We start from the raw sequence: 27,601 nt of genomic DNA on the forward strand, positions 1-27,601 counted from the left end.
TTGACTAGAATCATCTTCAGTACTTTTATTAAAAGTTTATATATACAGAGTTTGCACTTGCATAAAGATGAATGTCTTCTCATGAGACTCCTGACAACTGTGGAGCCCAGTGTGTGATGGGTCCACGGGAGCTGCTGGTCAGTCCTCCTGCTGGGAGATCCTTCTGGCTATAGCTGTGCCCACCAGCTGGCGGTGGTAGCTGAACACCACCAGCAAGCTGTAGGCGCTGCCCACTGCAACACACACAACACACACTGTGTTACTCTAGGCGACAAATGTTTAACTGAACAGTGATAGAGTACATAGTATATGCGAAATAAGTTGGGTGATGTCCAAATGTCCATTAATTATGTGAGATTTGTTTTTTTTTCTAAATTTGGGTACCCCTCTCCCCTTGGTGAGATTTGGTAAAATGTGGTGGGATCCTCTTCCACCCCTCTGTAGTCAGGTAAAAATGCCTTAAAAGAAAGCTTTTTATTTGTTTTAAACAATGATTGCCAACATAATTAAATTTTCCCCGAGACTATCAGGTGCCACACTTGCAATTGCTGTCCCTCACTGCAAGACCATAGCTTAGTGCCTCACCTGTTATATGTATAAAGTAGTGTGTATGTGTGTATATCTGGACCTCCTCCAAAATCTGTGGATCAATTTCAACCTAATTTCAACAGAAAGTGCATCAAAAGTGTGAACACCGATAGGTTTAAAGCCTCCTAACTCCAATATGAGCAAAGACAGGGGGCAAAAATGTGGCTTTTATAGCCTCTGGCGTGTAGGCTACCCTGCATGACATGCACGTTGTGTGGGAACAGTATTGGCTTGCCAAACCGATCTGCTTTGCAGGATGGACTGCACATAAGGTTTTCCAGGCCCCAACATTCAGGCTGCTGTGCAGTGACAGATGTGTTTTGCTGTAGTATCAGCCTACTTAATCAACCTGCTTCACATGCCAACCTATACAACTGGCACAAATAAATCTTTTTCAAGCCCACATGTGTCACTTGCCCTGCATGACAAGTATGTCGTGGGACTAGCATTGGCCTATCTTATTGAACTGTATTACAGGGTCTACACATGCCGATGAGCATGGCTGGGGTCAGGTTTAGATGGATGGAGAGATCAAGTGGGAGGAGGGGGATGGACAGGGAGAGGAGATTAGGAGGAGATGCATGAGGCAGGTGGAAGGTGTAGAGAAGTGATTGGCAGGTGGAAAACGACGAGGGAAAGGCAGTCTAGTGAATACACGATATGAACTTACAAGGGGAGGCCGCCTATTGTGAAATTCAGATTCGATTTATACTGCGCATAATAAAACCTCATGGCCAGAGGTGTAATGTGGCAAAGCACCAAGATGCACTTCTCAGCCGTTGTCGAGAAAATCGACAGTTAAAAGAAACCGTTGCGGTGAAATACTCTCTACGATTAATAATTTACTTCAGCGTCGTGGCGCAGCGGTAAGCGCTCGGGTTCGTAGTCCGAAGGTCGCCGGATCGAATCTCGCGCCATGCAACCCTTTTTGTTTAGTAGTTGTTTTTTGTAATTCAAATATATATATATATATATATATATATATATATATATATATATACATATAATTCCCGGCAATCAGTTGCAACAATTATGCATATAATAAGTTGTTGAAAGTCGTTTGTCGTGGAAAAACTGGCGACCTCGAACATCATTATGTTTTCCGCAAACAAAGTTGTATTTCACAAATGTTATTAATTGTCTTCATAATGTTAACTATGTATAGTTAACGGAAGACGCAGAAACGGTATTCCGAAACGAATACGTATAGCGTAAGTCAAACGTTCGAATTAGAATAGAGACCCCACGAACACAAATTTGCTGCGGCAGGTGTGAAATATAAACTCCGTTACTCGCTCGTTACACTTGAAGGACAGATGTTGAATGGGCCGAAACGAGCCGCCGCATAACAGCGTAGTTGCCTGCTTACTTCGAAAGAAGGTAGATGCGGTCCCTAGCGCAACTTATAACATCGTCGAAAATCTGTGCGGACGGGAGAGCTTTGGTACACCCTGCTAAAAAAACGGAAAAATGGAGGCGGTACAATTGGAGAGCGATCCGCCTTCAACAACATGCATAAGCAATTCATTAATAGTTATATATATTTGAATTACAAGAAGCTAATAATAAAAAAATGCATGGCGAGAGATTCGATCCAGCGACTTTCGGATTACGAACCCGAGCGCTTACCGCTGCGCCACGACGCTGTAGAAAATTATTTATCGTAGAGAGTATTTCAACGCAACGGTTTCTTTTAACGGTCGATTTTCTCGACAACGGCTGAGAAGTGCATCTTGGTGCTTTGCCACATTACAGCTCTGGCCATGAGCTTTTATTATGCGCAGTATGAATCGAATATGAATTTCACAATTGGCGGCCTCCCTTTGTTAGACTACACCAAGAAACATGAAAGTAGTAGTGAAGAATAGAAATGAAATTGGAAATAAACTTAGCATCAGAATTGTGGGCCCGGTAGTAGATGATGACTACTAGGATCGAACATGTGCCTGAGGTATAAACTTCTGACAACAAAATGAAACCTAACTGTTAATAGTAACCATTGATTTATTTCCACTGGGCATTTCGGAGTTTTCGGTCCTTACTATCAGGTGCATTAATGTGATATGTATGTATTGTGACACGAATTGGGAGTAACCTATCGCAGAGTCTTGTAGAGAAAAAAACATGTCAGCACATGGTTCATAGTTTTATGGAGAGGTCTGAGTGCAATCCTGAACGAAAATACAAATGTCAAAGTAAAATAAAAGTAAATACACTACTGGCCATTAAAATTTGCCACACCACGAAGATGACGTGCTACAGACGCGAAATTTAACCGACAGGAAAGTGATGCTGTGATATGCAAATGTTTAGCTTTTCAGAGAATTCACACAAGGTTGGCGCCGGTCGCGACACCTACAACGTGTTGACATGAGGAAAGTTTCCAACCGATTTCTCATACGCAAACAGCAGTTGACTGGCTTTGCGTGGTGAAACGTTGTTGTGATGCCTCGTGTAAGGAGGAGAAATGCGTACTATCACGTTTCCGACTTTGATAAAGGTCGGATTGTAGCCTGTCGCGATTGCGGTTTATCGTATCGCGACATTGCTGCTCGCGTTGGTCAAGATCCCATGACCGTTAGCAGAATATGGAATCGGTGGGTTCAGGAGGGTAATACGGAACGCCGTGCTGGATCGCAACGGCCGCGTGTCACTAGCAGTCGGGATGACAGGCATCTTATCCGCATGGTTGTAACGCATCGTGCAGCCACGTCTCGATCCCTGTGCCAACAAATGGGTACGTTTGCAAGACAACAACCATCTGCACGAACAGTTCGACGACGTTTTCAGCAGCATGGACTATCAGCTCGGAGACCATGGCTGCAGTTACCCTTGACGCTGCATCACAGACAGGAGCGCCTGCGATGGTGTACTCAACGACGAACCTGGGTGCACGAACGGCAAAACGTCATTTTTTCGGGTGAATCCAGGTTCTATTTACAGCATCATGATGTTACACGTCTCGGTCTCTTGTTGTTCGCATTGACGGCACTTTGAACAGTTTCCTCTTGGTGTAGCAATTTTAATGGCCAGTAGTGTATAAATGTACCTCGCGTGATCACAGGCTACTTTCCCTGTCGTGTTGCATCACATGCACCACCACATTTTATTAACACTGAACGAAGCAAACATGGCATCTTGAATCTATTACGTGCAAATAATGTATAGCTAAAGAAACCACTGCTTCAGCGGAAATCTCAAAAGAGATTTTTGGTTGTGTAGGTGGACAGAAGCGTATGTGTAAATATCTCCTGGTGACACAGATACTTTTTTCACAACTTTACATTCTTAATATGTTGTTCACATTTAAGTAATCTGGATCACATATTAGACACAAAAAGTATAATCAATATGTTGAGAAAAGTGGCAAAAATTATGCACAAATAGTGCTTTACTTTCCATTCAAAGACCGTAGAGTCCAAAACTGGTACGTGAATCAGGCAAAATCGCCGTGATCATTGAGGCAGTCATCCCACCGATGCAGCAGGTTGAATATAAAGCACTCCGTCTTCAGGCCACAAGTGGCCCAGTGGGACCATCCGACCGCCATGTCATCCTCAGTTGAGGATGCGGATAGGAGGGGCATGTGGTCAACACACCGCTCTCCCAGTCATTATGATGGTTTTCTCTGACCGGAGCCGCTACTATTCGCTCGAGTATCTCCTCAGTTGGCATCATGAGGCTGAGTGCACCCCGACAAATGGCAACAGCGCATGGCGACCCGGGTGGTCACCCATCCAAGTGCCGACCACGCCCGACAGCGCTTAACTTCGGTGATCTGTCAGGAACCGGCGTATCCATTGCGGCAAGGCCATTGCCAAGTTGAATATACCCGTTTTCTTAAAACGGAGTATCCTATTGTGTGAAGTAATCTGTAAGTACCTGCTGCAAATACTCGTCCAACAGCAATCATCGACCCTTAAAGGCCTTTTTTAAGAAACTGAAAGGGTGATAATCACATGAATACTCAGGGAACATATACGTTGAAAGCACCGATGATGGCTGTTAATCAGTTGAAATCGATTTGCAAAAGTAAATAAAGACAACATGATTTTTGCGACTGGTTGCTGCTTATTTGGTAATTTTATGGTTTACGGCCGCTGCACAACTTGGTAACCATATGGAGCCCACCATCAGGACATGAATAGATATCAGGATCATAGGGCGGGTGCTCAGGAGTCTCACTTGGCTGTGCGTAACTTCTGCATTACGGCATTTGCAATATGGTGACGTGCGCTATCACGAAGCACCAGCACTCACTGTCGCACGATTCCTAAACAGTGGTTTTCGAAACATATCCTGTCCCATCCACATTCTTCACTCCCTGATGGACGTCTCCCAGTGTTTGTCCTTCAGCAACCAAGAAAGGAAAAGCAGCACATTGGTCTTGTATGGACCCATTTGGTAAAACGTCGACATAGTTCACGTTTCTGCATTTACCACACGCATGTCGGAAGGACACAGTTCTATGATAGTGCCTTGCCTACATGACGGTGCTTATATACCCGCATTGGAGTCGCGCTACGTTTGATATATACTGCAGCAACGCCCTCAAATATAAACATTTTGATCGCCCCTTACACTAGTGTATTGCATTTGTAGCATGTGCGGGTACGAGTGTGTGTGTGTTTGGGGGGGGGGGGGGGGGTAGGGATTTGAATTTAGGAATTCAGAAAGTGAGGATGAAAGGAGTTACATAAGGAGAGCATAGTATTTGGTTCTGACACAGCTGTGGGTTGTTAAGATCACTTCTGTTACATGCTATGTTCAAGTAAAGGTTAAAGAAAATGATTTATTATGATATGAAATAATTTATGTAGATAGGTACATTATTGGTAATATAAACAGATATGTATTCTTTCAAACTGACGGGGGGTAAAAGCTGTTGGTGTGTGGGTGGATCTGTTGGGTTTCGAGAGTCAGGCCAGTTGGTTGTTCATTTAGAATCCATTGCCAGTAACTGAATGCCATTCTTGGGAAGTACGAACGTGAGGATGAGAGCAATTTGTGTGTGTGTGTGTGTGTGTGTGTGTGTGTGTGTGTGTGTGTGTGTGTGTGTGTGTGTTAGAGAGAGAGAGAGATACGATATTTTTGTAAATGTTGTCATTTAGAATGGACTCGGTTTGTTTTCTTTGGTGTTTGTATAATTGGAGTGCCTTATTGACCCACACATACCGCTTGATGTGGAAGTTTAAACCTCTGAAACGCGTTGTGCAAATAAATAAATAACGACAGGTTACAGAAAACTTGTTGGCAGCGGCCTTGCGACAGCGGATACACCGTTTCCCATCAAATCACCGAAGTTAAGCGCTGTCGGGCGTGGCCGGCAGCTGGATGGGTGACCATCCGGACCACCATGCGCTGTTGACATTTTTCGGGGTGCACTCAGCCTCGTGATGCCAATTAAAGAGCTCGTCGATCAAATAGTAGCGGCTACGGTCACAGAAAACGATCATAACGACTTGGAGAGTGGTGTGCTGACCACACGCCCCTCCTATCCACATCCTCATCTGAGGGTGACACGGCGGTCGGATGGTCCCGATGGGCCACTTGTGGCCTGAGACGTCGTGCCACAGTATACTTGTTGCTTCATTCGATATTATTAATAGTCACAGTAAAGTTTAACAAAAGTGTTGGGATTTAAATTTCTGAAAATGTACACTTTGGAGACCAACATTGCATTAAAGTGAGCTATGGGCTGGAAACTAAACAAGAAGGTGGAGCATTTCATTAAGACAATCGAAGTTTTTGAGGTTTGATGCTAAAGATGGATGAAAAATAAGATCACTGGCAAGTAATTAGAGGTTTCCCATAACATGGGGGAGGAAAGGAATATATAGAGATGACTAAAAAGAAGTGGGGATGGGATAGTCGTGTCTTAAGATGTAAGGCACTAAGTTCTGTGGTACTAGACGGAGCTGTAGAGGGCAAAAGCTGTAGGGGAAGACGGAGATGGCATGTTGAACAAATAGTTGAGGACTTCGGTGTAAGTGGTACTCTGAGATAAAGAGTTTTGGACAGGGGAGGAAGTCGTGGCGGGTGACAGAAGATCAGTCAGAAGACTGATGACCGAAAAAAATACCTGTTAAAATTGTGACGACGCCCAATACGAAGACGGCCAGCGATATGGGTTTGGCGTAGAAGATGACTCCGTTGAGGATGAGCAGCATCAGCGTGCGGCAGCAGCAGACTGCGCAGAAACCCAGCAGCCACAGGCGAACGTGGCGGGCGGAGTTCTGTGGACAAGCCGACACACACACACACACAAACTCTGAAACGACGATAAGTACCTCTGGAGTGGGAGGGAATTAAATTGTGTCAGGGCTAAAAGAAAAGGATTCAATAATTACCTAAGCCTAGGGTCAATAAAGAAAAGATTGAGACGTCACTTAGTATAGCACAAATACTGTACTCCACGTAGCCTGCTTGTGGATTTCTTCAACGTTATGCAATGAATCTGTTGGCTGCAGTCCAGGTTTCTGGTCCCAAAGCTCGCTCATGCAGTCAGGTTTTTCAGCTGTGTGCAATATAAACAGTGGAAATGGAAATGCCATGTGGTTAGGACATCCCGTCAGTTAGCAGTTCGTCTGGTGCAAGTCATTCGAGTTGACGCTACTTCAGCGACTTTCGTCTCGGTTAGACAGTTCGTCTGGTGCAAGTCATTCGAGTTGACGCTACTTCAGCGACTTTCGTGTCGGTTAGACAGTTCGTCTGGTGCAAGTCATTCGAGTTGACGCTACTTCAGCGACTTTCGTGTCGGTTAGACAGTTCATCTGGTGCAAGTCATTCGAGTTGACGCTACTTCAGCGACTTTCGTGTCGGTTAGACAGTTCGTCTGGTGCAAGTCATTCGAGTTGACGCTACTTCAGCGACTTTCGTGTCGGTTAGACAGTTCGTCTGGTGCAAATCATTCTAGTTGACGCTACTTCGGCGACTTTCGTGTCGGTTAGACAGTTCGTCTGGTCCAAGTCATTCGAGTTGACGCCACTTCGGCGACTTGCGTGTCGAAATATAAACAGTGATAAATCAAAACATGTCCTCTTAGCTCAGAATGTATGTTGTGAACAACTCACAGAAGTCGTTCATGACGGACATCTGATGTGTCTGTGCACTGTTTCCAACCTGCATTCGGTTGACCTTTAAAAAAAATTGGTCGTACTGCAGGTGTATGTGACCAATGAGATGAGCTCACTCTCAATTACTCGTGGTGTCTGCAGAAAATGTTTTAAAATTAATCCCTCTTCCCACCAGTTTCAGGGATATAATATTGCAAACACATGTATTAAAATGTATTTAATAATTGAAATAAGCTTCCGGAAGGCTTGTTCTGTTTTCAATTATATTAGTATTAACTTAAAAGAGGTTTTCTGATTTGTGTTAAATTAGTTTAAATATACATTAATTTGGGGGCAACCATAGATGAGTTCACTGTTATAGCCTCAAAAGCCTCTGATCTTAGCAATATAAAGTAAGTGAAAGTTTTACAAAATTTAAAATTACTTATAATTTGTGTTTCATCGTAAAGGAATTTTCGCGCTGATCTGAAACTGCTCCCAGAATTTGCAAGTCTGTAATATTTCTAAATTATGTATGATTTAATATTCATACTTATATTTCAGTAATATTAATAATATATTACAGTTGTTTGTGTAAATCGTGAACTTTTTCCCTCCAGCGTCTGTGGAAGAAACATTACTTTCCAAATAGGGATTTAATTGAATTTAAAATCACGAAACAGCTTCCTTTGTTCATATGTGACACAATTTTGGAATTATTCAAATGTGTTGATCGATATGGAACTTACTACCCTATTATGGTCTTCATTTGCTATAGACTCGCAATTCATGGTTGCAAAACATGGGATGATGAATCGAATAGGTTTCAACATTAGAAATATGGAGTTTCTACTGGAACAGCAAAACAAAATTTCCGAAGTATTGTATGGTATCAACGGAATCACCGAATAATACTGTAATGTTGTCACAAATACGTCCAAAGTGTGAGAAAAAAGTAAAATTCACATGATAGAAATTTTTTGTTAGGTTCAAGTTTGTTGCTATGTGTCACGGTCTACTTCGCTTCGATAATTGCTTACGATGTTGTATCACACTGTCCATAAAATGGCAACTCCATAAGGGGTAGTCAGTAACTGGCTCTCTGTGAGGCTACGCGTCGAATCGGAATGAGCTGTGCTGGCAGATACGTGCGGGTGCCCTACCTTGTCTGCAGCGAACATGAGCAGCACGCTTAGCAGGAAATCCAGCGCCTCGGCCAGCGTGATGAGCACGGTCAGGCACTTCCAGACTGGAACAAGACCAGCAGAGGTTCCGCTTACTGTGTGTGCACTGCCGCAAGCGAGCCAGCTGACGCGTGATCCCGAGGCAGCGAGGTGGGTTGTAGACGTTAAGCAGATATCAAGGCAGTTGAACAAGACAGACTAGCGTAAAGACCCGTATCAAACCAATCGTAGCGCTGAAGACCACAACAACAACATGACCAAATGACAGACGAGTGTGTGTGTCACACACAGTCGTATTACAAGCTGGTAGTTGCTGATATCTGAACTGTAGAGAATCCATAGTAGCACAGACATGTTAGTGCCCCAAAATGAACTTACACATCAGGACGGTGATCCTGGAGGCCAGTGACAATTGCTGCGCCTCACTGTAGTCGTCGACGTCATCTGCAGGGTGTATAGTAGTGGTGGTGGTGGTGGTGGTGGTGGTGGTGGTGACCTGGTGCTCCAGAGCCTCCCTGTCCCTCTCGCGTTGTTCCTGCACCAGCTGGGAGTGCTGCTCTGAGCTGACCACTGCACCCAGTGAGAACATCACCACCAACAGCGCGGACACGATCTGCACCAAAAAGACAATGCGGCTCCAACAGGGGGTTCGTCCACAGGCACGAATAATGTTCTACATGTGCTTGTGTTAACCTCCACTTAGTTTTTATTTTATAAAAAGTGTTTTGAACCGTTTGGGTGGTATAATTTCACCTCTGATACAGAATGTGTCTATGGACATTTTGGAAGGAAAGTGCTTAATACTGTATTTCTATGCCTGATGGTGTTGCGGAAGTAAGCTCACCAAACATTATATTAGTCACATACACAAAAGAGCACAGTGGTCGCTTTGGAGCGATGTTGAGGGTTTATAGAAGGTGCAGATGGTCATATGACCACTCACGTCTATATAAGCTATGTCAGTGAAATTCTGTGTGTGTGTGTGTGTGTGTGTGTGTGTGTGTGTGTGTGTGTGTGTGCGCCAGTCGGTTGTATGGAATCAGTGCAGTAACAGAGGTCAACGTGGAGATTTTGCAGAAAGGCAGAGAGGAGCTATCATGTTTAGAAGTGACCATGAACGCACTGCAGATGAAATTTACAGATTTGATGGTATATCGAAACGGACTGTCCAATGCATTAACAAGAAATAATGTAACATTCGCAGCCATGTAACATGGCGTAAGAACAACGGCTATAAAGAGATCCTAACTGATAACCTTTAGTGACTATTGGACTCAAACCAGACAGGAGTTTTTCATCATCTTTCGGTGATGCATGTGCGATGTGAATCGCTGTTGTCAGTCAATTGAGGTCCATTTCAACTAATTTCCGAGTGAATATTACAAAGGGAACTGCATGCAATGGACATTTGGAATCGGATTCTTCGCAAAATCCCACTACTAATAGTGGCATACAAAGAAGGCCAAAAGAAACTGAAGCCGGACAATAGTGACCTGAAGGTGCGCAATAAGTCGCGATTTTGTGTGTTCTAGAACGATCCAAATTGTCATGTGCACTGATACCTCAATGATGCATTTAACCATCAGTGGGTGGAGGGTGCAGTTCACACCAGGGATAGCTCTATGATCCAGGATGGTTCTGGAACCATGACACGACCCACTCAATCAAGTGGCCATAAACTTGAACCTGGATGTGACTTCATAATGACTGTGCTACAGACACTTCCCTCTTCCAAGAAGGCAACAGCCATGTACACAGGGCTGCACACATAGTTCCTGCTTTGGTGAACAATCTAGCACCCTATCTCCACTCAACTGGCCCATTTAACCATTCAGTCCTGTCCCCTCAGAAAATGTCTAGGACTGTTAGTTTCAGCAGGTGAAATCTATTAATAAACATGGTCGCAGATTAATAGCTCTACAGGAGCTGAAAATCAATGAGAGGCTCCATCGTGGTATGACATATTTGAAGGAACTTGTGGCTGCTCCTTCACGCCAAACTGAGGCCATCACCGAAGCTGCAGATGGTGTACACAGTATTCATGCATGTCTGCTGGGTTTGTACTTACTGTGCTGCCATAAGCCGTCACCAGCACACTGGTCAGCAAAGATGAAGGGAAGATTGATGAGTAAGCATTGGTTCAAGTGCACCTATCACGAGAGAGGTCAGAGACACACCGACAAGCAACACGCCGCCAACGTCCTCTCATCAGAAGGTATTTAGACCGCCGCCGCTGACCAGAGGGCCTCACTGACTCACTCTTCAAGTTTGGCATCTGTCAGTCCATTCACAGAGCGGGCTCAGTTCACATCACAGGCTATGAGAAAGGTCAGAGACACACCGACAAGCAACATGCCGCCAACGCCCTCCCAGCAGGAGGTATTTAGACCGCCGCCGCTGACTAGAGGGCCACACTGACTCACTCTTCAAGTTTGGCATCAGTCAGTCCATTCACAGAGCGGGTTCAGTTCACATCACAAGCTATGACAGTTCATAGGGAACAGATTAGTGACTATAATGAGACTAAAGTTTGTCATAGCAGCATTACCGATATTGTCTGCAAGAGGACCATTACTGAGGAGCTTGTACCACAGAACATGGACTCTATTCCAGTTGAGTAATCTTTCATATAAATAAAGACCCTTATTAATGCATTCATGCATTTGTGTCGTAGAAAGAGGATTCCGGCCACCCTTAACAACATCCTCTCCCTTGCAGTAGAAGACTCTACATTTACACCATCGAGTCAGCAGCATCTGGACAGCCCTACGTAATTTGGAGGTGATGATCAGATGTCACGAGAGGCAGACCCACAATTATAAAACGAGCCAGGGGCACATTGTTGTCAGCAGAGAAGACGTAACAGCAGAAAGTGTCGGTCAGAAGAGATCATTGACCTCGAAGGTAGACTAGTCATTAGATGTCACCTGAGTAACAAATCCATCAACGACATTTCAACCCATTTTAAAACTGTCCATGTCGACTGTGAGGTGGGGACGAGAAGGAGCAACCACAGCTAAACAGAAACTGAGCAGACCTCATGCATTGATAGGCAGGAAATGTTGAGCATTGTGGAGGTTTCTTGCAATAAATCGCATGAAATCAGTAGAACTAAGAGTTCGTGACTTCCAAAGCACTACCAACAGTCCATCTAGCACAATGACTGTGCATAAGGAGTGAACAAGAGTGGTGTGCAGTGATCGATCAGCTTCTCTAAGCCACACTGTTTCTTTAGTCATTGCTAAGTGACTCTTCAGGTGGTTCCAAGAGTGACCCCACTGGACAGTGGATGACTGGAAACGAATGTTTTGGAGACTGAATGATGACATCGCAATCCGATGGAGGGTTGGGGCTTTACGAATGCCTAGAGAACGTTACCTCCCATTATGCGAAGAGCCACAGTGAAGCACAAAGATGGTGGTGTTACGATATAGAGTTGTTTTTCGTGGTTAGAGTGTCATCACCTTATAGTGCTTAATAAAACGCTAGAGCAGCTGTGCAGCAATGGTTGTTATGGGTTGGTCGGCCGGTCTGCCTGAAGTCACGACCTGAGCCCAATGCGACACCTTTAGGATGAGCTAGGACTTCGACTTCGTTCCAGATTCCAGCATCCAACATGACCATCTTCTCAGCTTCGGCTCTTAAGGAAGAACGGGCTGCTAGTACTCCACAGACGTTCAGGGACACATCACTGGAAGTGCCCTGAGCCTAGTTTGAGTCTCACAAAGGTGCAGGATGAACACAGCTCATATGAATTTTCACTGATAGGTGTCTGAATACTTTTGATCGGATAGTTTATATTGGCAAGTGACCAATAAGAGCATTCATCTCCTCAGTATAGCTTTAGTTGCCTACTGTGGTGTCTCAGAGGATAGATACACACTCGTGTTCTGAAACTAACAGCAGGAATATTCTCAGCTGGACTATCAGAAGAGAGACCAATGATGAGCTGAAAGCGTTCCTAGAAATTGATACAATATAAAATACCATATGACCCTGAGTCACATGTATCATGCTGTGAACTGCACTGTAGAGCCACAACGCTACCTCCATTTTGGTCTCTTCTTTGGTGATGAGCCACATCAGCTGCCGGTACTCACCGCGAACACCACGGCGATGATGAGGGCGCCAGTCCGAGGTGTGCAGCCGCAGCAGCATTGCTTGAGCATCACCACCATGGTGGCTACCACTGCACCACTACCAGCGCGGCACCGGCACCTGCACCTGCTCAAGCATACCCTTCTGTACCAATGAACTGGCTATCACATTTACAGACAGCAAAAGGTCATTATTCACAATGTTGAGAATGACTAGGATCAGAGTGGAGTATAGTCAAATGGGGGGTGCCCCAGGGATCCGTGTTGGGGCCACTTCTGTTTCTTATTTATATAAATGATATGCCCTCTAGTATTACAGATAACTCTAAATTATTTCTGTTTTGCCGATGACACTAGCTTGGAAGTAAAGGATGTTGTGTCCAACATTGGCTCGGTTTCAAACAGTGCAGTACATGACCGCAGTTCATGGCGTGTAGAAAATAAACTAACGCCAAATCACAGTAAGACTCAGTTTTTACAGTTTATAACACACAATTCAACAAAACCTGACGTTTTAATTTCACAGAATATGATTAATGAAGCTGAACAGTTCCAATTTCTAGGTCACATAGATAGTAAACTGTCATGGAAAGCCCACGTTCAGGATCTTCTTGAGAGACTTAATGTTGCCATTTTTACTATTCGAACGGTATCGCAAGTAAGTGATCATTCGACACGAAAATTAGTCTACTTTGCTTATTTTCATTCGCTTATGTCGTGTGGTATTACACTCCTGGAAATTGAAATTAGAACACCGTGAATTCATTGTCCCAGGAAGGGGAAACTTTATTGACACATTCCTGGGGTCAGATACATCACATGATCACACTGACAGAACCACAGGCACATAGACACAGGCAACAGAGCATGCACAATGTCGGCACTAGTACAGTGTATATCCACCTTTCGCAGCAATGCAGGCTGCTATTCTCCCATGGAGACGATCGTAGAGATGCTGGATGTAGTCCTGTGGAACGGCTTGCCATGCCATTTCCACCTGGCGCCTCAGTTGGACCAGCGTTCGTGCTGGACGTGCAGACCGCGTGAGACGACGCTTCATCCAGTCCCAAACATGCTCAATGGGGGACAGATCCGGAGATCTTGCTGGCCAGGGTAGTTGACTTACACCTTCTAGAGCACGTTGGGTGGCACGGGATACATGCGGACGTGCATTGTCCTGTTGGAACAGCAAGTTCCCTTGCCGGTCTAGGAATGGTAGAACGATGGGTTCGATGACGGTTTGGATGTACCGTGCACTATTCAGTGTCCCCTCGACGATCACCAGTGGTGTACGGCCAGTGTAGGAGATCGCTCCCCACACCATGACGCCGGGTGTTGGCCCTATGTGCCTCGGTCGTATGCAGTCCTGATTGTGGCGCTCACCTGCGCGGCGCCAAACACGCATACGACCATCATTGGCACCAAGGCAGAAGCGACTCTCATCGCTGAAGACGACACGTCTCCATTCGTCCCTCCACTCACGCCTGTCGCGACACCACTGGAGGCGGGCTGCACGATGTTGGGGCGTGAGCGGAAGACGGCCTAACGGTGTGCGGGACCGTAGCCCAGCTTCATGGAGACGGTTGCGAATGGTCCTCGCCGATACCCCAGGAGCAACAGTGTCCCTAATTTGCTGGGAAGTGGCGGTGCGGTCCCCTACGGCACTGCGTAGGGTCCTACGGTCTTGGCGTGCATCCGTGCGTCGCTGCGGTCCGGTCCCAGGTCGACGGGCACGTGCACCTTCCGCCGACCACTGGCGACAACATCGATGTACTGTGGAGACCTCACGCCCCACGTGTTGAGCAATTCGGCGGTACGTCCACCCGGCCTCCCGCATGCCCACTATACGCCCTCGCTCAAAGTCCGTCAACTGCACATACGGTTCACGTCCACGCTGTCGCGGCATGCTACCAGTGTTAAAAGAGTGCGATGGAGCTCCGTATGCCACGGCAAACTGGCTGACACTGACGGCGGCGGTGCACAAATGCTGCGCAGCTAGCGCCATTCGACGGCCAACACCGCGGTTCCTGGTGTGTCCGCTGTGCCGTGCGTGTGATCATTGCTTGTACAGCCCTCTCGCAGTGTCCGGAGCAAGTATGATGGATCTGACACACCGGTGTCAATGTGTTCTTTTTTCCATTTCCAGGAGTGTATATTTTGGGGTAACTCTTCCGATTCTAAAAGAAGCAGCTTTCACTCAGTTAATACTCGGCAGCAATCAAACCTGCATTTCGATGGGACTTTCTTAACTCTTGTGCAGAAAGCTGTGCATTATAATGCTCCACTCGAATTTAAAAAAAATCTTAGCAGTAATCCACGCGCTTTCAAATCGAAACTGAAGGGTTTCCTCGCGGGTCACTCCTTCTATTCTGTCGAGGAGTTCCTTGAAAAATCAAGCTGATTCTTGTTGTATTGTTGACTGCGTTTACTTAAACTTATGGACTGACGTTTTTCGGGTTCATAAACATTTATTTTTATCTGTTATTACTTTTATGTTGTAATTTCATGTACTGATTCCTTCCATGACCTTGGAGATTTGCTCCTCAATTTGGTCCTACAGAACTTGACGTGTAAATAAAATAAAATAAATAAACCATGTTCTACACCTATAATTTGCCAAGCAGTATCAACTGTAGAGCAGTGGGGAATTTGCTGTTGAACCATGTGTACTACAAGATGTTTTCACTCTGTTACGCTTTTTCAATCTATTAAATCCATTCAGCAGTCCATTCAGTCTATTTAGCTACTCAATGTATCCAGTCTATTCAATCTATCCAGTCTATTCAATATATATATTATATTCCATGTATATAATCTATTCAGTCTATTTAGTCTATTCAGTCTATTTAGTCTATCAATCTATTTAGTCTATTCAATCGAGTTGGTCCACTCCATCCATTTAATCTATTCAGTCTATTAAGTCTTTTCAGTCTCTACAATGCATTCAAACTGTTTAGTCTATCCACTGCATTCAGTCTGGTGTATTCAGTCTATACCAGGGAGCTCAACCTTTCTAAGCTTGAGGAACAGTTGTCATTTTAGAGATCCACTGACTTAAAAGTGCATAAAGGTTTAAGCATCATTTGTCACTAGCCAACCTTAGTCTGCAAGATGAGGCTCAGTTAGTTTATTTCTACAGTTATGTTTCGCTATTTTCATCGTTGGAAACAATGCCGCACATGGATAATTAGATCCAAAAAACGATGAAAAATGTGATACCACTTTTATAATGTTAGGGTAGGTTTTTACAGTCACTAATTTCTAAATGTTGATCTTCGTTGAATTGTGACTTTAAGGAGATGTCGTTTTACTTTCAAATTACTTCTTCTAGTTTAAGCCCACGATAAGGTAAGAGAGTACTAAGTGTACCTCAATTGTGTTCCATATCCACTTTTTGGAAAGGTTGAGCCATGAAAGCCAGAACAGATTACATTCCCATGAAATCTGAGAATTGGCTTCCAGACTCAGACTTCAGCGCTGTGAGATTGGCTACATACTTCTTTGCAGCTTCTAGGTCCAATTATGTTTGCCGATCCGACAGGTCTGTCTGTATTTTAGGGAAGTGTTTCACACTTAATTTCTGTAACTATGCTAGCCGAAGCTCAAGTTTTTGCACGAAAGATTTTATAGATGGTCGATAGTTTGCTTTTTTCGTGAATTCTTTTGTTTACCTTATTTAGCTTGTGTCATATCAGTGACAAATGCCAGCTGTAACAACCACCTGAAATCATACAGTTGTGAGGAATATTCCACTCTTGTCCATACGAACAGCACTCTGAGTATCTAACTGGTCATTACTGGCGTCATGCAAATTGTTGCTTTGTTGAAGCTCGGAAACAGAGTTTGTGTCGCCAATTGGAGGCGAAGCCTGTTCACCCCGCTCATCGTAACGCCCAGTCATAACCCGTCGCCAAGTTGCAGTTGTGTGTAACACCATCATCGTGGCGGAGGAAAGGCTGTTACTCTGTTACTGGCAAGAGCGTTAAAGGCGATGAAACGCACATGGAGACAAAACAGCTGGGACAGTGTTCTCAGATTTGCTGTACCAGCCACAAATACCGCAATGTAAAAAAAAAAAAAAAAAGCTGTTTTCCAAAGACGTATTTCGGACACCGGTTTCGAAAGATCGATTCATAAAGCCATGGCGATCTACTGATCGATCGCGATCGACGGGTTGAGCACCCCTGGCTTACACAATCTGTACAGTTACAGTTGCAGCAACAGGTAGGATAGCAAATAGAAAAAATTTGCTTATTGCGTGAAAAACTGAACACTGAAGCGCCAAAGAAACTGGTATACCCATGTGTATTCAAATATAGATGTATGTAAACAGGTAGAATACGGAACTGCGGTCGGCAACGCCTATATAACAAGATCCTGGTGCAGTTGTTAGATATGTTACTGCTGTTACAATGGCAGGTTATCAAGATTTAAGTGAGTGTGAATGTGGTGTTATATTCCACGCCCGAGCGATGGGACACAGCATCTCCGAGGTGACGGTGAAGAGGGGATTTTCCCATACGACCATTTCACGACTGTACCGTGAATATCAGGTATCCGGTAAAACATCAGATCCCTGACATGCTGCAGCCGAAAAAAGATTCTTCAAGAACGAGACCTACGACGACTGAAGTGCAACCCTTCCGCAAATTGCTGCAGATTTCACTGCTGGGCCATCAACAGCGTGCGAACCATTCAACGTAACACCAACGATTTGGGCTTTCGGAGCCAAAGGTCCACCAATGAACGCTTGATGACTGCACGACACAAAGCTTTACGCCTCGCCTGGACCCTTCAACACCGACATTGGTATGTCGATGACTGCAAACGTGTTGCCTGGTCGGACGAGTCTCGTTTCAAATGATATCGAGCGCATGGACGTGTACGTGTATGGAGACAACCGCATGAATCCATGGACCCTGTCATGTCATCAGGGGACAGTTCAAGCTGGTGGAGGCTCTGTAGTGGCGTAGGGCGTGTCCAGTTGGAGTGATATGGGACCTCTGACACGTCTAGGTACGACTCTGACAGATGACACGTACATAATCATCCTGTCTGATCACGTGCATTCATTCATGTCCATCGTGCATTCTGACGGACTTGAACAGTTTGAGCAGGACAGTGCGACGCCCCACACGTTCAGAATTGCTACAGAGTGGCTCCAGGAACACTGTTTTGAGTTTAAACACTTCCCCTGGCCACCAGACTCACCAGACATGGACATTATTGAGCATATGGTTTAAATGGCTCTGAGCACTATGGGACATAACTGCTGAGGTCATCAGTCCCCTAGAACTTAGAACTACTTAAACCTAACTAACCTAAGGACATCACACACATCCATGCCCGAGGCAGGATTCGAACCTGCGGCCATAGCGGTCGCGCGGCTCCAGACTGTAGCGCCTAGAACAGCTCGGCTACTCCGGCCTGCTATTGAGCATGCCTTGCAACGTGCTATTCGGAAGAGACCTCCATCCCCATGCCCTCTTACGGATTTATGGACAGTCCCGCAGGATTCATGGTGTCAGTTCCCTCCAGTACTACTTCAGACATTAGTCGAATCCATGCCATGTCGTGTTGCGGCACTTCTGCGTGCTCGCGGCGTCCCTCCACGATATTAGGCCAGTGTACCAGTTTCTTTGGCTCTTCAGTGTAATAGGAAGAATATGTAACTAAATTTGCAGGCGATTAGTGCTTGCACAGGTACAGTATTTAGTACAAGGATATGCCACCTCTTACGGTTCCAAGCCAGCTGAGCATCGAGTCGAACAGAGTTTGGATCACAGACATGGGCACGTCATTGCATGCCACTTCAGCTCAGTATCAGAGCCCCCTTTTGTAATGACTGGTGAGTGAGGATGTGCTATTTTTTAGGATGTTCATTCGTTGGCTAATGATTGAGCCAACGTGGTGTTCATGTGGGTGCCAGATCAGGTCGAAGTGTCGGGGAATGAAGCTAACGATGCTGCTGCCAAGGCTGCAGACCGACTACCTACACCTTTTAGCTGTTCTCTTCCCTCAGCAGATGATCTCTGTGTTGCCGCACGCAGGAACACTCTGTTCCTCTGGCATGAACACTGGTCTCTTTTTCTTTGTCATCAGTCTTCAAGACTGGTTTGATGCGGCCCGCCACGAATTCCTCTCCTGTGCCAACCTCTTCATCTCAGAGCAGCACTTGCAACCTATGTCGTCAATTATCTGCTAGATGTATTCTAATCCCTGTTTCCCTCTACAATTCTTGCCCTCTACAGCACCCTCTAGTACCATGTAGGTCATTCCCTCAAGTCTTAACAGATGTCCTATCATCCTGTACCTTTTCCTTGTCAGTGTTTTCCACATATTCCTTTCCTCTCCGATTCTGTGCACAACTTCTACACATGCACAACTTCTAGTACATATTATACATTACACGTCTCTGCATATAGCTTACCCCACTTTTCTCATTGTTTCGAATATCTTGCATCATTTTACATTGTCGAACATTTTTTTCCAGATCTACAAAGCCTATGAACGTGTCTTGAGTTTTCGTTAGTCTTGCTTCCAATATCAACCACAACGTCAGAATTGCCTCTCTCATGCCCTTACCTTTCCTAAAGCCAAACTGATCGTTATCTAACACGTCCTCAATTTTCTTTTCCATTCTTCTGTATATTATTCTTGGAAGTAACTATCTTGCATGAGCCATTAAGCTGATTGTGCGATAATTCTCGCACTTGTCAGCTCTTGTCATCTTCGAAATTGTGTGGATAGTATTTTTTCGAAAGTGAGATTGTATGTCGCCAGACTCATGCATTCTACACACCAATTTGAATAGTAGTTTTGTTGCCATCCCCCCCCCCCCCCCCAATGATTTTAGAAATTCTGATGGGATGTTATCTATCCCTTCTGCCTTATTTAATCTTATGTCCTAATACTGGACCTCTCTCTCTTTTCAGTTAACTCCTGTTTCTTCTTCTATCAGATCAGACAAATCCCTCCTCTCATAGAGGCCTTCAGTGATCTTTTCCACCGATCGACTCTTTCTTCTGCATTTAACAGTGGAATTAATGTTACCACCCTTGCTTTTAAATTCACCGAAGCTTGTTTTGACTTCCTTATGTGCTGAGTTAGTCTTTCCGACAATTTTTTTTTCGATTTCTTCGCATTTTTCATGTAGCCATTTCGTCTTAGCTCCACTGCACTCCCTGTTTATTTCATTCCTCAGTGACTTATGTTTCTGTATTCCTGAATTTCCCTCAATGTTTTTGTATTTCCTTCTTTCATCCACCAGGTGAAATTTTTCTTTTCTTACCCATGGCCGGCCGGTGTGGCCGAGTGGTTCTAGGCGCTTCAGTTAGGAACCGCGTGACCGCTACGGTCGCAGGTGCGAATCCTGCCTCAGGCATGGATGTGTGTGATGTCCTTAGGTTAGTTAGGTTTAAGTACTTCTAAGTGCTAGGGGACTGATGACCTCAGAAGTTAAGTCCCAGAGTGCTCAGAGCCATTTGAACCATTTTTTGTTACCCATGGTTTCTTCGTAGTTACCTTCTTTGTACCTACGTTTTTCTTTCCAACTTTTCTGACTGCCCCTTTTATAGATGTCCGTTCCTCTTCAACTGTACTGCCTATTGAGCTATTCTTTACTGCTGTACCTACAACCGTAGGGAACTTTAAGCGTATCTCGTCATTCCTTGGTACTTCCGTATTCCACTTCTTTGCCTAATCTTCATCACTACTACATTGTGATCCAAGTCTATATCTGCTCCTTGGTACGCCTTACAGTGCAGTATCTGATTTCGGAATCTCTGACGATGATGTAATATAACTTAAATCTCCCCGTATCACCATGCCTTTTCCAAGTATACCTCCTGGTATTGTGATTCTTGAACAGAATATTCGCTATTATTAGCTGAAATTTATTACAGAACTCAATTAGTCTTTTCCCTCTCTCGTTCCTTGTCCCAAGTCCATAGCCTCCTGTCAACTTTTGTTCTACTCCTTCCCCTCCAACGGCGTTCCAGTCTCCCATGGCTATTAGCTTTTTCCATATGGGAACAAATTCTGGGGAATTAACCACCTCCCAAAGGCTCGGACGGCTTCCCTCGTCCCTCTCGTCTCCAGTAGGTGGTACTTTTAGCTAGACTGCGTGTTGAGTACTGTCGCTTCAGCTACCAACATTTGATAAGTGGAGACCCTTCTCCACTCTGTTCTTACTGCAACCAACCATTGACAGTGGACCATTTTCTGACCCAATGCCGATTTTATAACCGTTTACGTTTTAATCTCTGTTTGATTTTTCAATTATCACATATTTTAGCAGCTAGAGCACGAACTGTAGATCGCGTTTTACTTTCTATTCGTCGTAGTGATACAGTGAAGGAAATTTAATTTTCAACCGTTTGAACAAACTCCTCAAAAGGCAAGTGAGGGATTTTAATTATCACCCTACTCCAGTCGGACAAGGTTCCTAGTATTATCGACTTCAAATTCATTCGGTAAGTGACCTTTTATGTTACGACACGGGCACGTATGGCCTCAGCTGTTTTGTGTCATAAAGTAACAACAAAGAAACAAATTGAAACTTTTTTAATCTTTTTAATGTTACCTTCATGGTGTTGCCATTTTAATGACCTGCACTATGATGTGCTACAGCCATTTCAGACCAATTTCCCTCTTCTATTAAATTTGCTGCCAATCCACTAGTTGCCTTAACTTGTTACAAATATGATACAATAACTCATCAACTCTTTCAAAGACACATAGTGATAATTTTTTCTGCTTCCATTTCCATACATTTGTTATTCTCTCTTCTTTTTCTGCTTATTAAAATTTATTTCCAATCAGATTTGTAAAGACACTCTCTAAAGTTATTGCAATAACTCCAATTCCAAAGGAAGCAGGTGCTGACACTTGTGAATATTACCGAACTACCAGTTTTATAAGTCACTGTTGTAAAATACCGCCGGCCAGTGTGGCCGAGAGGTTCTAGGCGCTTCAGTCTGGAACCGCGCGACCGCTACGGTCGCAGGTTCGAATCCTGCCCCGGCATGGATGTGTGTAATGTCCTTAGGTTAGTTAGGTTTAAGTAGTTCTAAGTTCTAGGGGACTGATGACCTCAGATGTTAAGTCCCATAGTACTCAGAGCCATTTGAACCATTGTTTTTTTTTTTTTTGGTAAAATACCAACAAGAACTCTTTACAGAAGAATGGAAAAACTGGCAGAAGCCAACTTCGGGAAAGAACAGTTTTTGGGTTCCAGAGAAATATTTGAACACACGAGGCAATACTTACTCCACGATTTCTCTTAGAAGATAGGTTAAGGAAAGGCAAACCTACGTTTATAGCATTTATAGACTTAGAGAAAGCTTTTGACAATATTGACTGGAATACTCTCTTCGAAATTCTGAAGCCAGCAGGGGTAAAATACAGGGAAAGAAAAGCTATTTACAACTTGTACAGAAACTAAACTGCAAATACATTAAGCGACGTGCTTGAAAGGAAAACAGTGGTTGAGAATAGAATGAGACAGGGTTTTAGTGTCTCCCCGATGTTATTCGATCCGTATGTTGAACAAGCAGTAAAAGAATCCAGGGAAAAATGTGGAGTAGCAATTAGCGTTCATGGAGAATAAATAAAAACTGAGGTTTGACGATAACATCGGAATTCTGTCAGAGAGAGGAAAGGACTTGGGAGAGAATCTGAATTGAATCGACATTGACTTGAAAGGGCGACATAAGAGAAATATAAAGAAAAGCAAAACAAGGATAATGGCATGTAGTTTACTTAAGTCAGACGATGTTGAGGGAATTAGATCTGGGCAACAAAATAACTGATGATGGTCAAAGTAGAGGGGATATAAAATGTAGACTGCCAAGGGCAACGAAAGCCTATCTGAAGAGCAGAAATTTGTTAATATCGAATTTAGATTTAAGTCTTAGGAAGTATTTCTCAAGGTATTTATCTGGAGTGTAGCCATTTATGGAATTGAAACCTGGAAGATAAACAGTTTAGACGAGAACAGAATAGGACCTTTTCAAATGTCGTGCTGCAGAAGAATGCTGAATGGATAGATCGCTTAACTAATGAGGAAGTACTGAATAGAAGTGGTGAGAAAAGAAATTGTGGCACAACGTGACTAGAAGAAGGGGTCAGTTGGTAGGACACATTCTGAAACATTAAGGGATTACAAATTTAGTACTGGAGGGATGGAGGGAAGTAGGGGGCGGGGGGGGGGGGGGGGTGGAAATCGTAGAGGGAGACGAAACGACGAATATGGTATGCAGATTCAGAAGGCTCAAGGTTACAATAACAACAGCAAAAATGTAGGTCTACCTCCACTAGGGGCAAACATCGCAGTGACATTAGGAAGTGAAATGTGGTTCTGGCGTGTTCTGTTAACGTGTGTTCCGTCTTGGTTTTCCCAGCTCAGATGCATGAAAGCTTCTGGCCCGATTTCTCTTTCAGTTCTGAAATCCTTGCTGTCTTGATGGGGTGTTAGTGGAGGCACTGGCGGATGTGGTCTCAGACATTGCTTGAATTAATGCCTGCTTTTCAATGAGATATTAATAAGAGATTTCATCGAAAGTGCTCTGTTCCCCAGAAGATACGGAGCACGCTCACGCCTGGAAGAGCATGAAGCTACCTAGCAGTCATGTGCAACTGAGATAAGGCTAGGCCTGAGTTGTACCTGTGACGAGGCTGTGAAGTTACTGCAACAAGCTGCCTCGGTGAGAGCAGCTACTTTCGGTGGCAGGGGGTTCTCTTCCTGCCACATTTATGCCTTTGACACGAAGAGTGTTTGGTGAATGCAATAGAAACAGTCACAAGCGTTGTCCAAATATACGAATGGCAATTTATACTTACCGTTCCGTGCTATAATTTGGCTTCATCTGGTTGTATTTTATAGAGCCCAAAGAATGTCCAGGGGAAAATCATTTGCTAGAAGTTAAATTATTACCAAATGTCATTTCGAGGTTTGGATCCTTAGAGACAAGCTTTGAAGAGAATATGTTTCCTGTATAGATCGTACTCAAACATAATTTCCCTTCCAATTAGCCAGCTTTGATTTAATTGAGTATTATGAAGCACAGATTTGCGTTTGTTTGGCAGTATGCGTGGATGATAATCATCAGTGGAAGGGCGTCCACGCGGTAGTTTTAAAGGCTAGGTGGATGTGGGGGCATGGCGCATTTTAAATATTTTGGGAGTAGCCAGAAAAAAGTTACAATTCCGACTCGTTGAAAACCTGCACAGTACCAGTTTTTAAATTAATTTTTTGAAACCAGAACGCCTAACTGCAGTATACTTTTTTCTTTCCCTGAGGGATAAGAGCGTGACGAGGGCGGCCGCCCTTGGTATGGTCGGCCTTGCATCAGTGGGTTCGAAATCAACTGTACATGTAATTACGATTAAATATTCAGGGAATATATCACGAGCTGCCTCCACCTCAAGCACTTGCACAGTGGTGCGAGATTAGTCAACAATCGCGGTATTCTGGTTACGTAGGTGAAATACACTCCTGGAAATTGAAATAAGAACACCGTGAATTCATTGTCCCAGGAAGGGGAAACTTTATTGACACATTCCTGGGGTCAGATACATCACATGATCACACTGACAGAACCACAGGCACATAGACACAGGCAACAGAGCATGCACAATGTCGGCACTAGTACAGTGTATATCCACCTTTTGCAGCAATGCAGGCTGCTATTCTCCCATGGAGACGATCGTAGAGATGCTGGATGTAGTCCTGTGGAATGGCTTGCCATGCCATTTCCACCTGGCGCCTCAGTTGGACCAGCGTTCGTGCTGGACGTGCAGACCGCGTGAGACGACGCTTCATCCAGTCCCAAACATGCTCAATGGGGGACAGATCCGGAGATCTTGCTGGCCAGGGTAGTTGACTTACACCTTCTAGAGCACGTTGGGTGGCACGGGATACATGCAGACGTGCATTGTCCTATTGGAACAGCAAGTTCCCTTGCCGGTCTAGGAATGGTAGAACGATGGGTTCGATGACGGTTTGGATGTACCGTGCACTATTCAGTGTCCCCTCGACGATCACCAGTGGTGTACGGCCAGTGTAGGAGATCGCTCCCCACACCATGATGCCGGGTGTTGGCCCTGTGTGCCTCGGTCGTATGCGGTCCTGATTGTGGCGCTCACCTGCACGGCGCCAAACACGCATACGACCATCATTGGCACCAAGGCAGAAGCGACTCTCATCGCTGAAGACGACACGTCTCCATTCGTCCCTCCATTCACGCCTGTCGCGACACCACTGGAGGCGGGCTGCACGATGTTGGGGCGTGAGCGGAAGACGGCCTAACGGTGTGCGGGACCGTAGCCCAGCTTCATGGAGACGGTTGCGAATGGTCCTCGCCGATACCCCAGGAGCAACAGTGTCCCTAATTTGCTGGGAAGTGGCGGTGCGGTCCCCTACGGCACTGCGTAGGATCCTACGGTCTTGGCGTGCATCCGTGCATCGCTGCGGTCCGGTCCCAGGTCGACGGGCACGTGCACCTTCCGCCGACCACTGGCGACAACATCGATGTACTGTGGAGACCTCACGCCCCACGTGTTGAGCAATTCGGCGGTACGTCCACCCGGCCTCCCGCATGCCCACTATACGCCCTCGCTCAAAGTCCGTCAACTGCACATACGGTTCACGTCCACGCTGTCGCGGCATGCTACCAGTGTTAAAGACTGCGATGGAGCTCCGTATGCCACGGCAAACTGGCTGACACTGACGGCGGCGGTGCACAAATGCTGCGCAGCTAGCGCCATTCGACGGCCAACACCGTGGTTCCTGGTGTGTCCGCTGTGCCGTGCGTGTGATCATTGCTTGTACAGCCCTCTCGCAGTGTCCGGAGCAAGTATGGTGGATCTGACACACCGGTGTCAATGTGTTCTTTTTTCCATTTCCAGGAGTGTAGGAACTGGGGAGGTTCCTAAAAGAATCGACGAACAGGACAAGAGATGGAAACCACTGGCAAAAAGAAGGGACATCCCTGTTGATCCATTGTGGATGTAGGCACCGGGACAGCAGCCAGTCAAATCTTCACCAAGGAAATTACCAAACAGCCGTATGTTTTGAGGAATTGTTTCATTTAGACAACCAGTTTCGGCATCTCATTACTGACATCTTCAAACACCTAGGGACTCCATGTACAGATGATCAGATATGTCTGTAGTCGCATAACTGGAGCCATCAATATCAGGATTCCGTGAATTCGTTATTGGGGCGTTTACCTGGAAAACTTGACAAGAACTCGCAAAAAATACTGTCGAATCTTCGGACTAAATACTCACCACTCCGTCTACAGGCCATAAGTGGCCCATCGGGATCATTCGACCGCCGTGTCATCTTCAGTGGAGGATGCGGATTGGAGGGGCGTGTGGTCAGCACACCGCTCTCCCGGTCGTTATGATGGTTTTCTTGACCCAAGCCGCTACTATTCGGTCGAGTAGCTTCTCAATTGGCATCACGAGGCTGAGTGCACCCCGAAAAATGGCAACAGCGCATGACGGCATGGTCACACATCCAAGTGCCGACCACACCCGATAGCGCTTAACTTCGGTGATCTCATGGCAACTGGTGTAGCCACTGCGGCAAGGTCGAACTAAATACTCCAAACACGAATTCACGGAATCCACATACTGATGCCACCAGTTATGTAAGTATCGATATATCTGATTGTCTATATACGGAGTGCATTGGGGCCTGAAGATGGCATTAATGAGGTGCCGGAACTGGTTGTCTAAACTAAATAACTTTTCAAAACATACGGCTGTTCGGCGATTTTGCTTAGTAAATAAGAAGCGAGAGGATGATGGGCCGTGTGCTAAGACATCAGGCATTAATTTCCATTCTACTGAAGCTAGAAGCTGTAGGAGACGGTAGAGAGCGCACTGCATCCAAACAAATAACTGAAGTCGTTGGCTGCAAGTGTTTTTCTGAGATGAAGAGGTAAGCACAGGAGAGGAATTGGTTCAAAAATGGTTCAAATGGCTCTGAGCACTATGGGACTTAACATCTGAGGTCATCAGTCCCCTAGAAATTAGAACTACTTAAACCTAAATAACTTGCCCGAGACTGGATTCGAAACTGCGACCGTAGCGGCCGCGCGGTTCCAGACTGAAGGGCGTAGAACCGCTCGGCCACTCCGGCGGGCGAGGAATAGGTGGACAACCGTATAGCACCAGTTGAAAGACTGATGATCTAGAAAGAGAAGTAGAAAATGTAGACTGGCACTTACCAGGTGAGGGGAGGAGATAGCGTTCTATGTGGTGCTTGTCGAGGCCCTAGCGCTGCCCCAGAGGTCAGAAGGCGACTGTCTGGTCCCGCTCCTAGCACTGTCTCCTGCACCGTGAGGTGGGGGGCGCTGGTTAGGGGGAGGGGAGAGCTAAATTGAGGGGGTGGAGGGGGAAGAGATGATAACCCGCACGTGGCGGACGAGCCGTGTGATCAGCTGACAGAGCACGTCAGACCGCCTGTCTCTCTGCTACTGTGCCTGTACCGCCGCAGCTACTACCCTCGCTCTCTTTCTACATCTACATTTATACTCCGCAAGCCACCCAACAGTGTGTGGCGGAGGGCACTTTACGTGCCACTGTCATTACTTCCCTTTTCTGTTCCAGTCGCGTATGGTTCGCGGGAAGAACGACTGCTGGAAAGCCTCCGTGCGCGCTCTAA

General features: G+C 45.3%; 1 protein-coding gene across 1 annotated transcript; it reads right to left on the reverse strand.

The window, feature by feature from the left end:
- On the reverse strand, positions 1-27,240 carry LOC124717225. Its single transcript, XM_047244016.1, has 6 exons — positions 27,165-27,240; positions 12,928-13,051; positions 9,206-9,440; positions 8,807-8,892; positions 6,671-6,824; positions 1-233 (listed from the first exon to the last, which is right to left on the reverse strand). The coding sequence occupies exons 2-6, from the start codon at positions 13,003-13,005 to the stop codon at positions 139-141; spliced, it is 648 nt and encodes a 215-aa protein (XP_047099972.1). The 5' UTR covers positions 13,006-13,051; positions 27,165-27,240; the 3' UTR covers positions 1-138.
- Positions 27,241-27,601: the final 361 nt, after the last annotated feature.

Source organism: Schistocerca piceifrons, chromosome 9 (genome assembly GCF_021461385.2).
Source record: "Schistocerca piceifrons isolate TAMUIC-IGC-003096 chromosome 9, iqSchPice1.1, whole genome shotgun sequence".
Taxonomy (NCBI): domain Eukaryota; kingdom Metazoa; phylum Arthropoda; class Insecta; order Orthoptera; family Acrididae; genus Schistocerca; species Schistocerca piceifrons.

What these genes read in the sequence shown, in the direction of transcription:
- LOC124717225 (XM_047244016.1), bottom strand. Translation starts at nt 13,005, where the DNA reads ATGGTGGTGATGCTCAAGCAATGCTGCTGCGGCTGCACACCTCGGACT. An exon ending in CAGGATCACCGTCCTGATGT is followed by an intron (nt 8,893 to 9,205) that starts GTAAGTTCATTT and finishes GTCTTGTTCCAG; the next exon opens with TCTGGAAGTGCCTGACCGTG. An exon ending in CGTCGTCACAATTTTAACAG is followed by an intron (nt 234 to 6,670) that starts GTATTTTTTTCG and finishes TGTGTGTTGCAG; the next exon opens with TGGGCAGCGCCTACAGCTTG.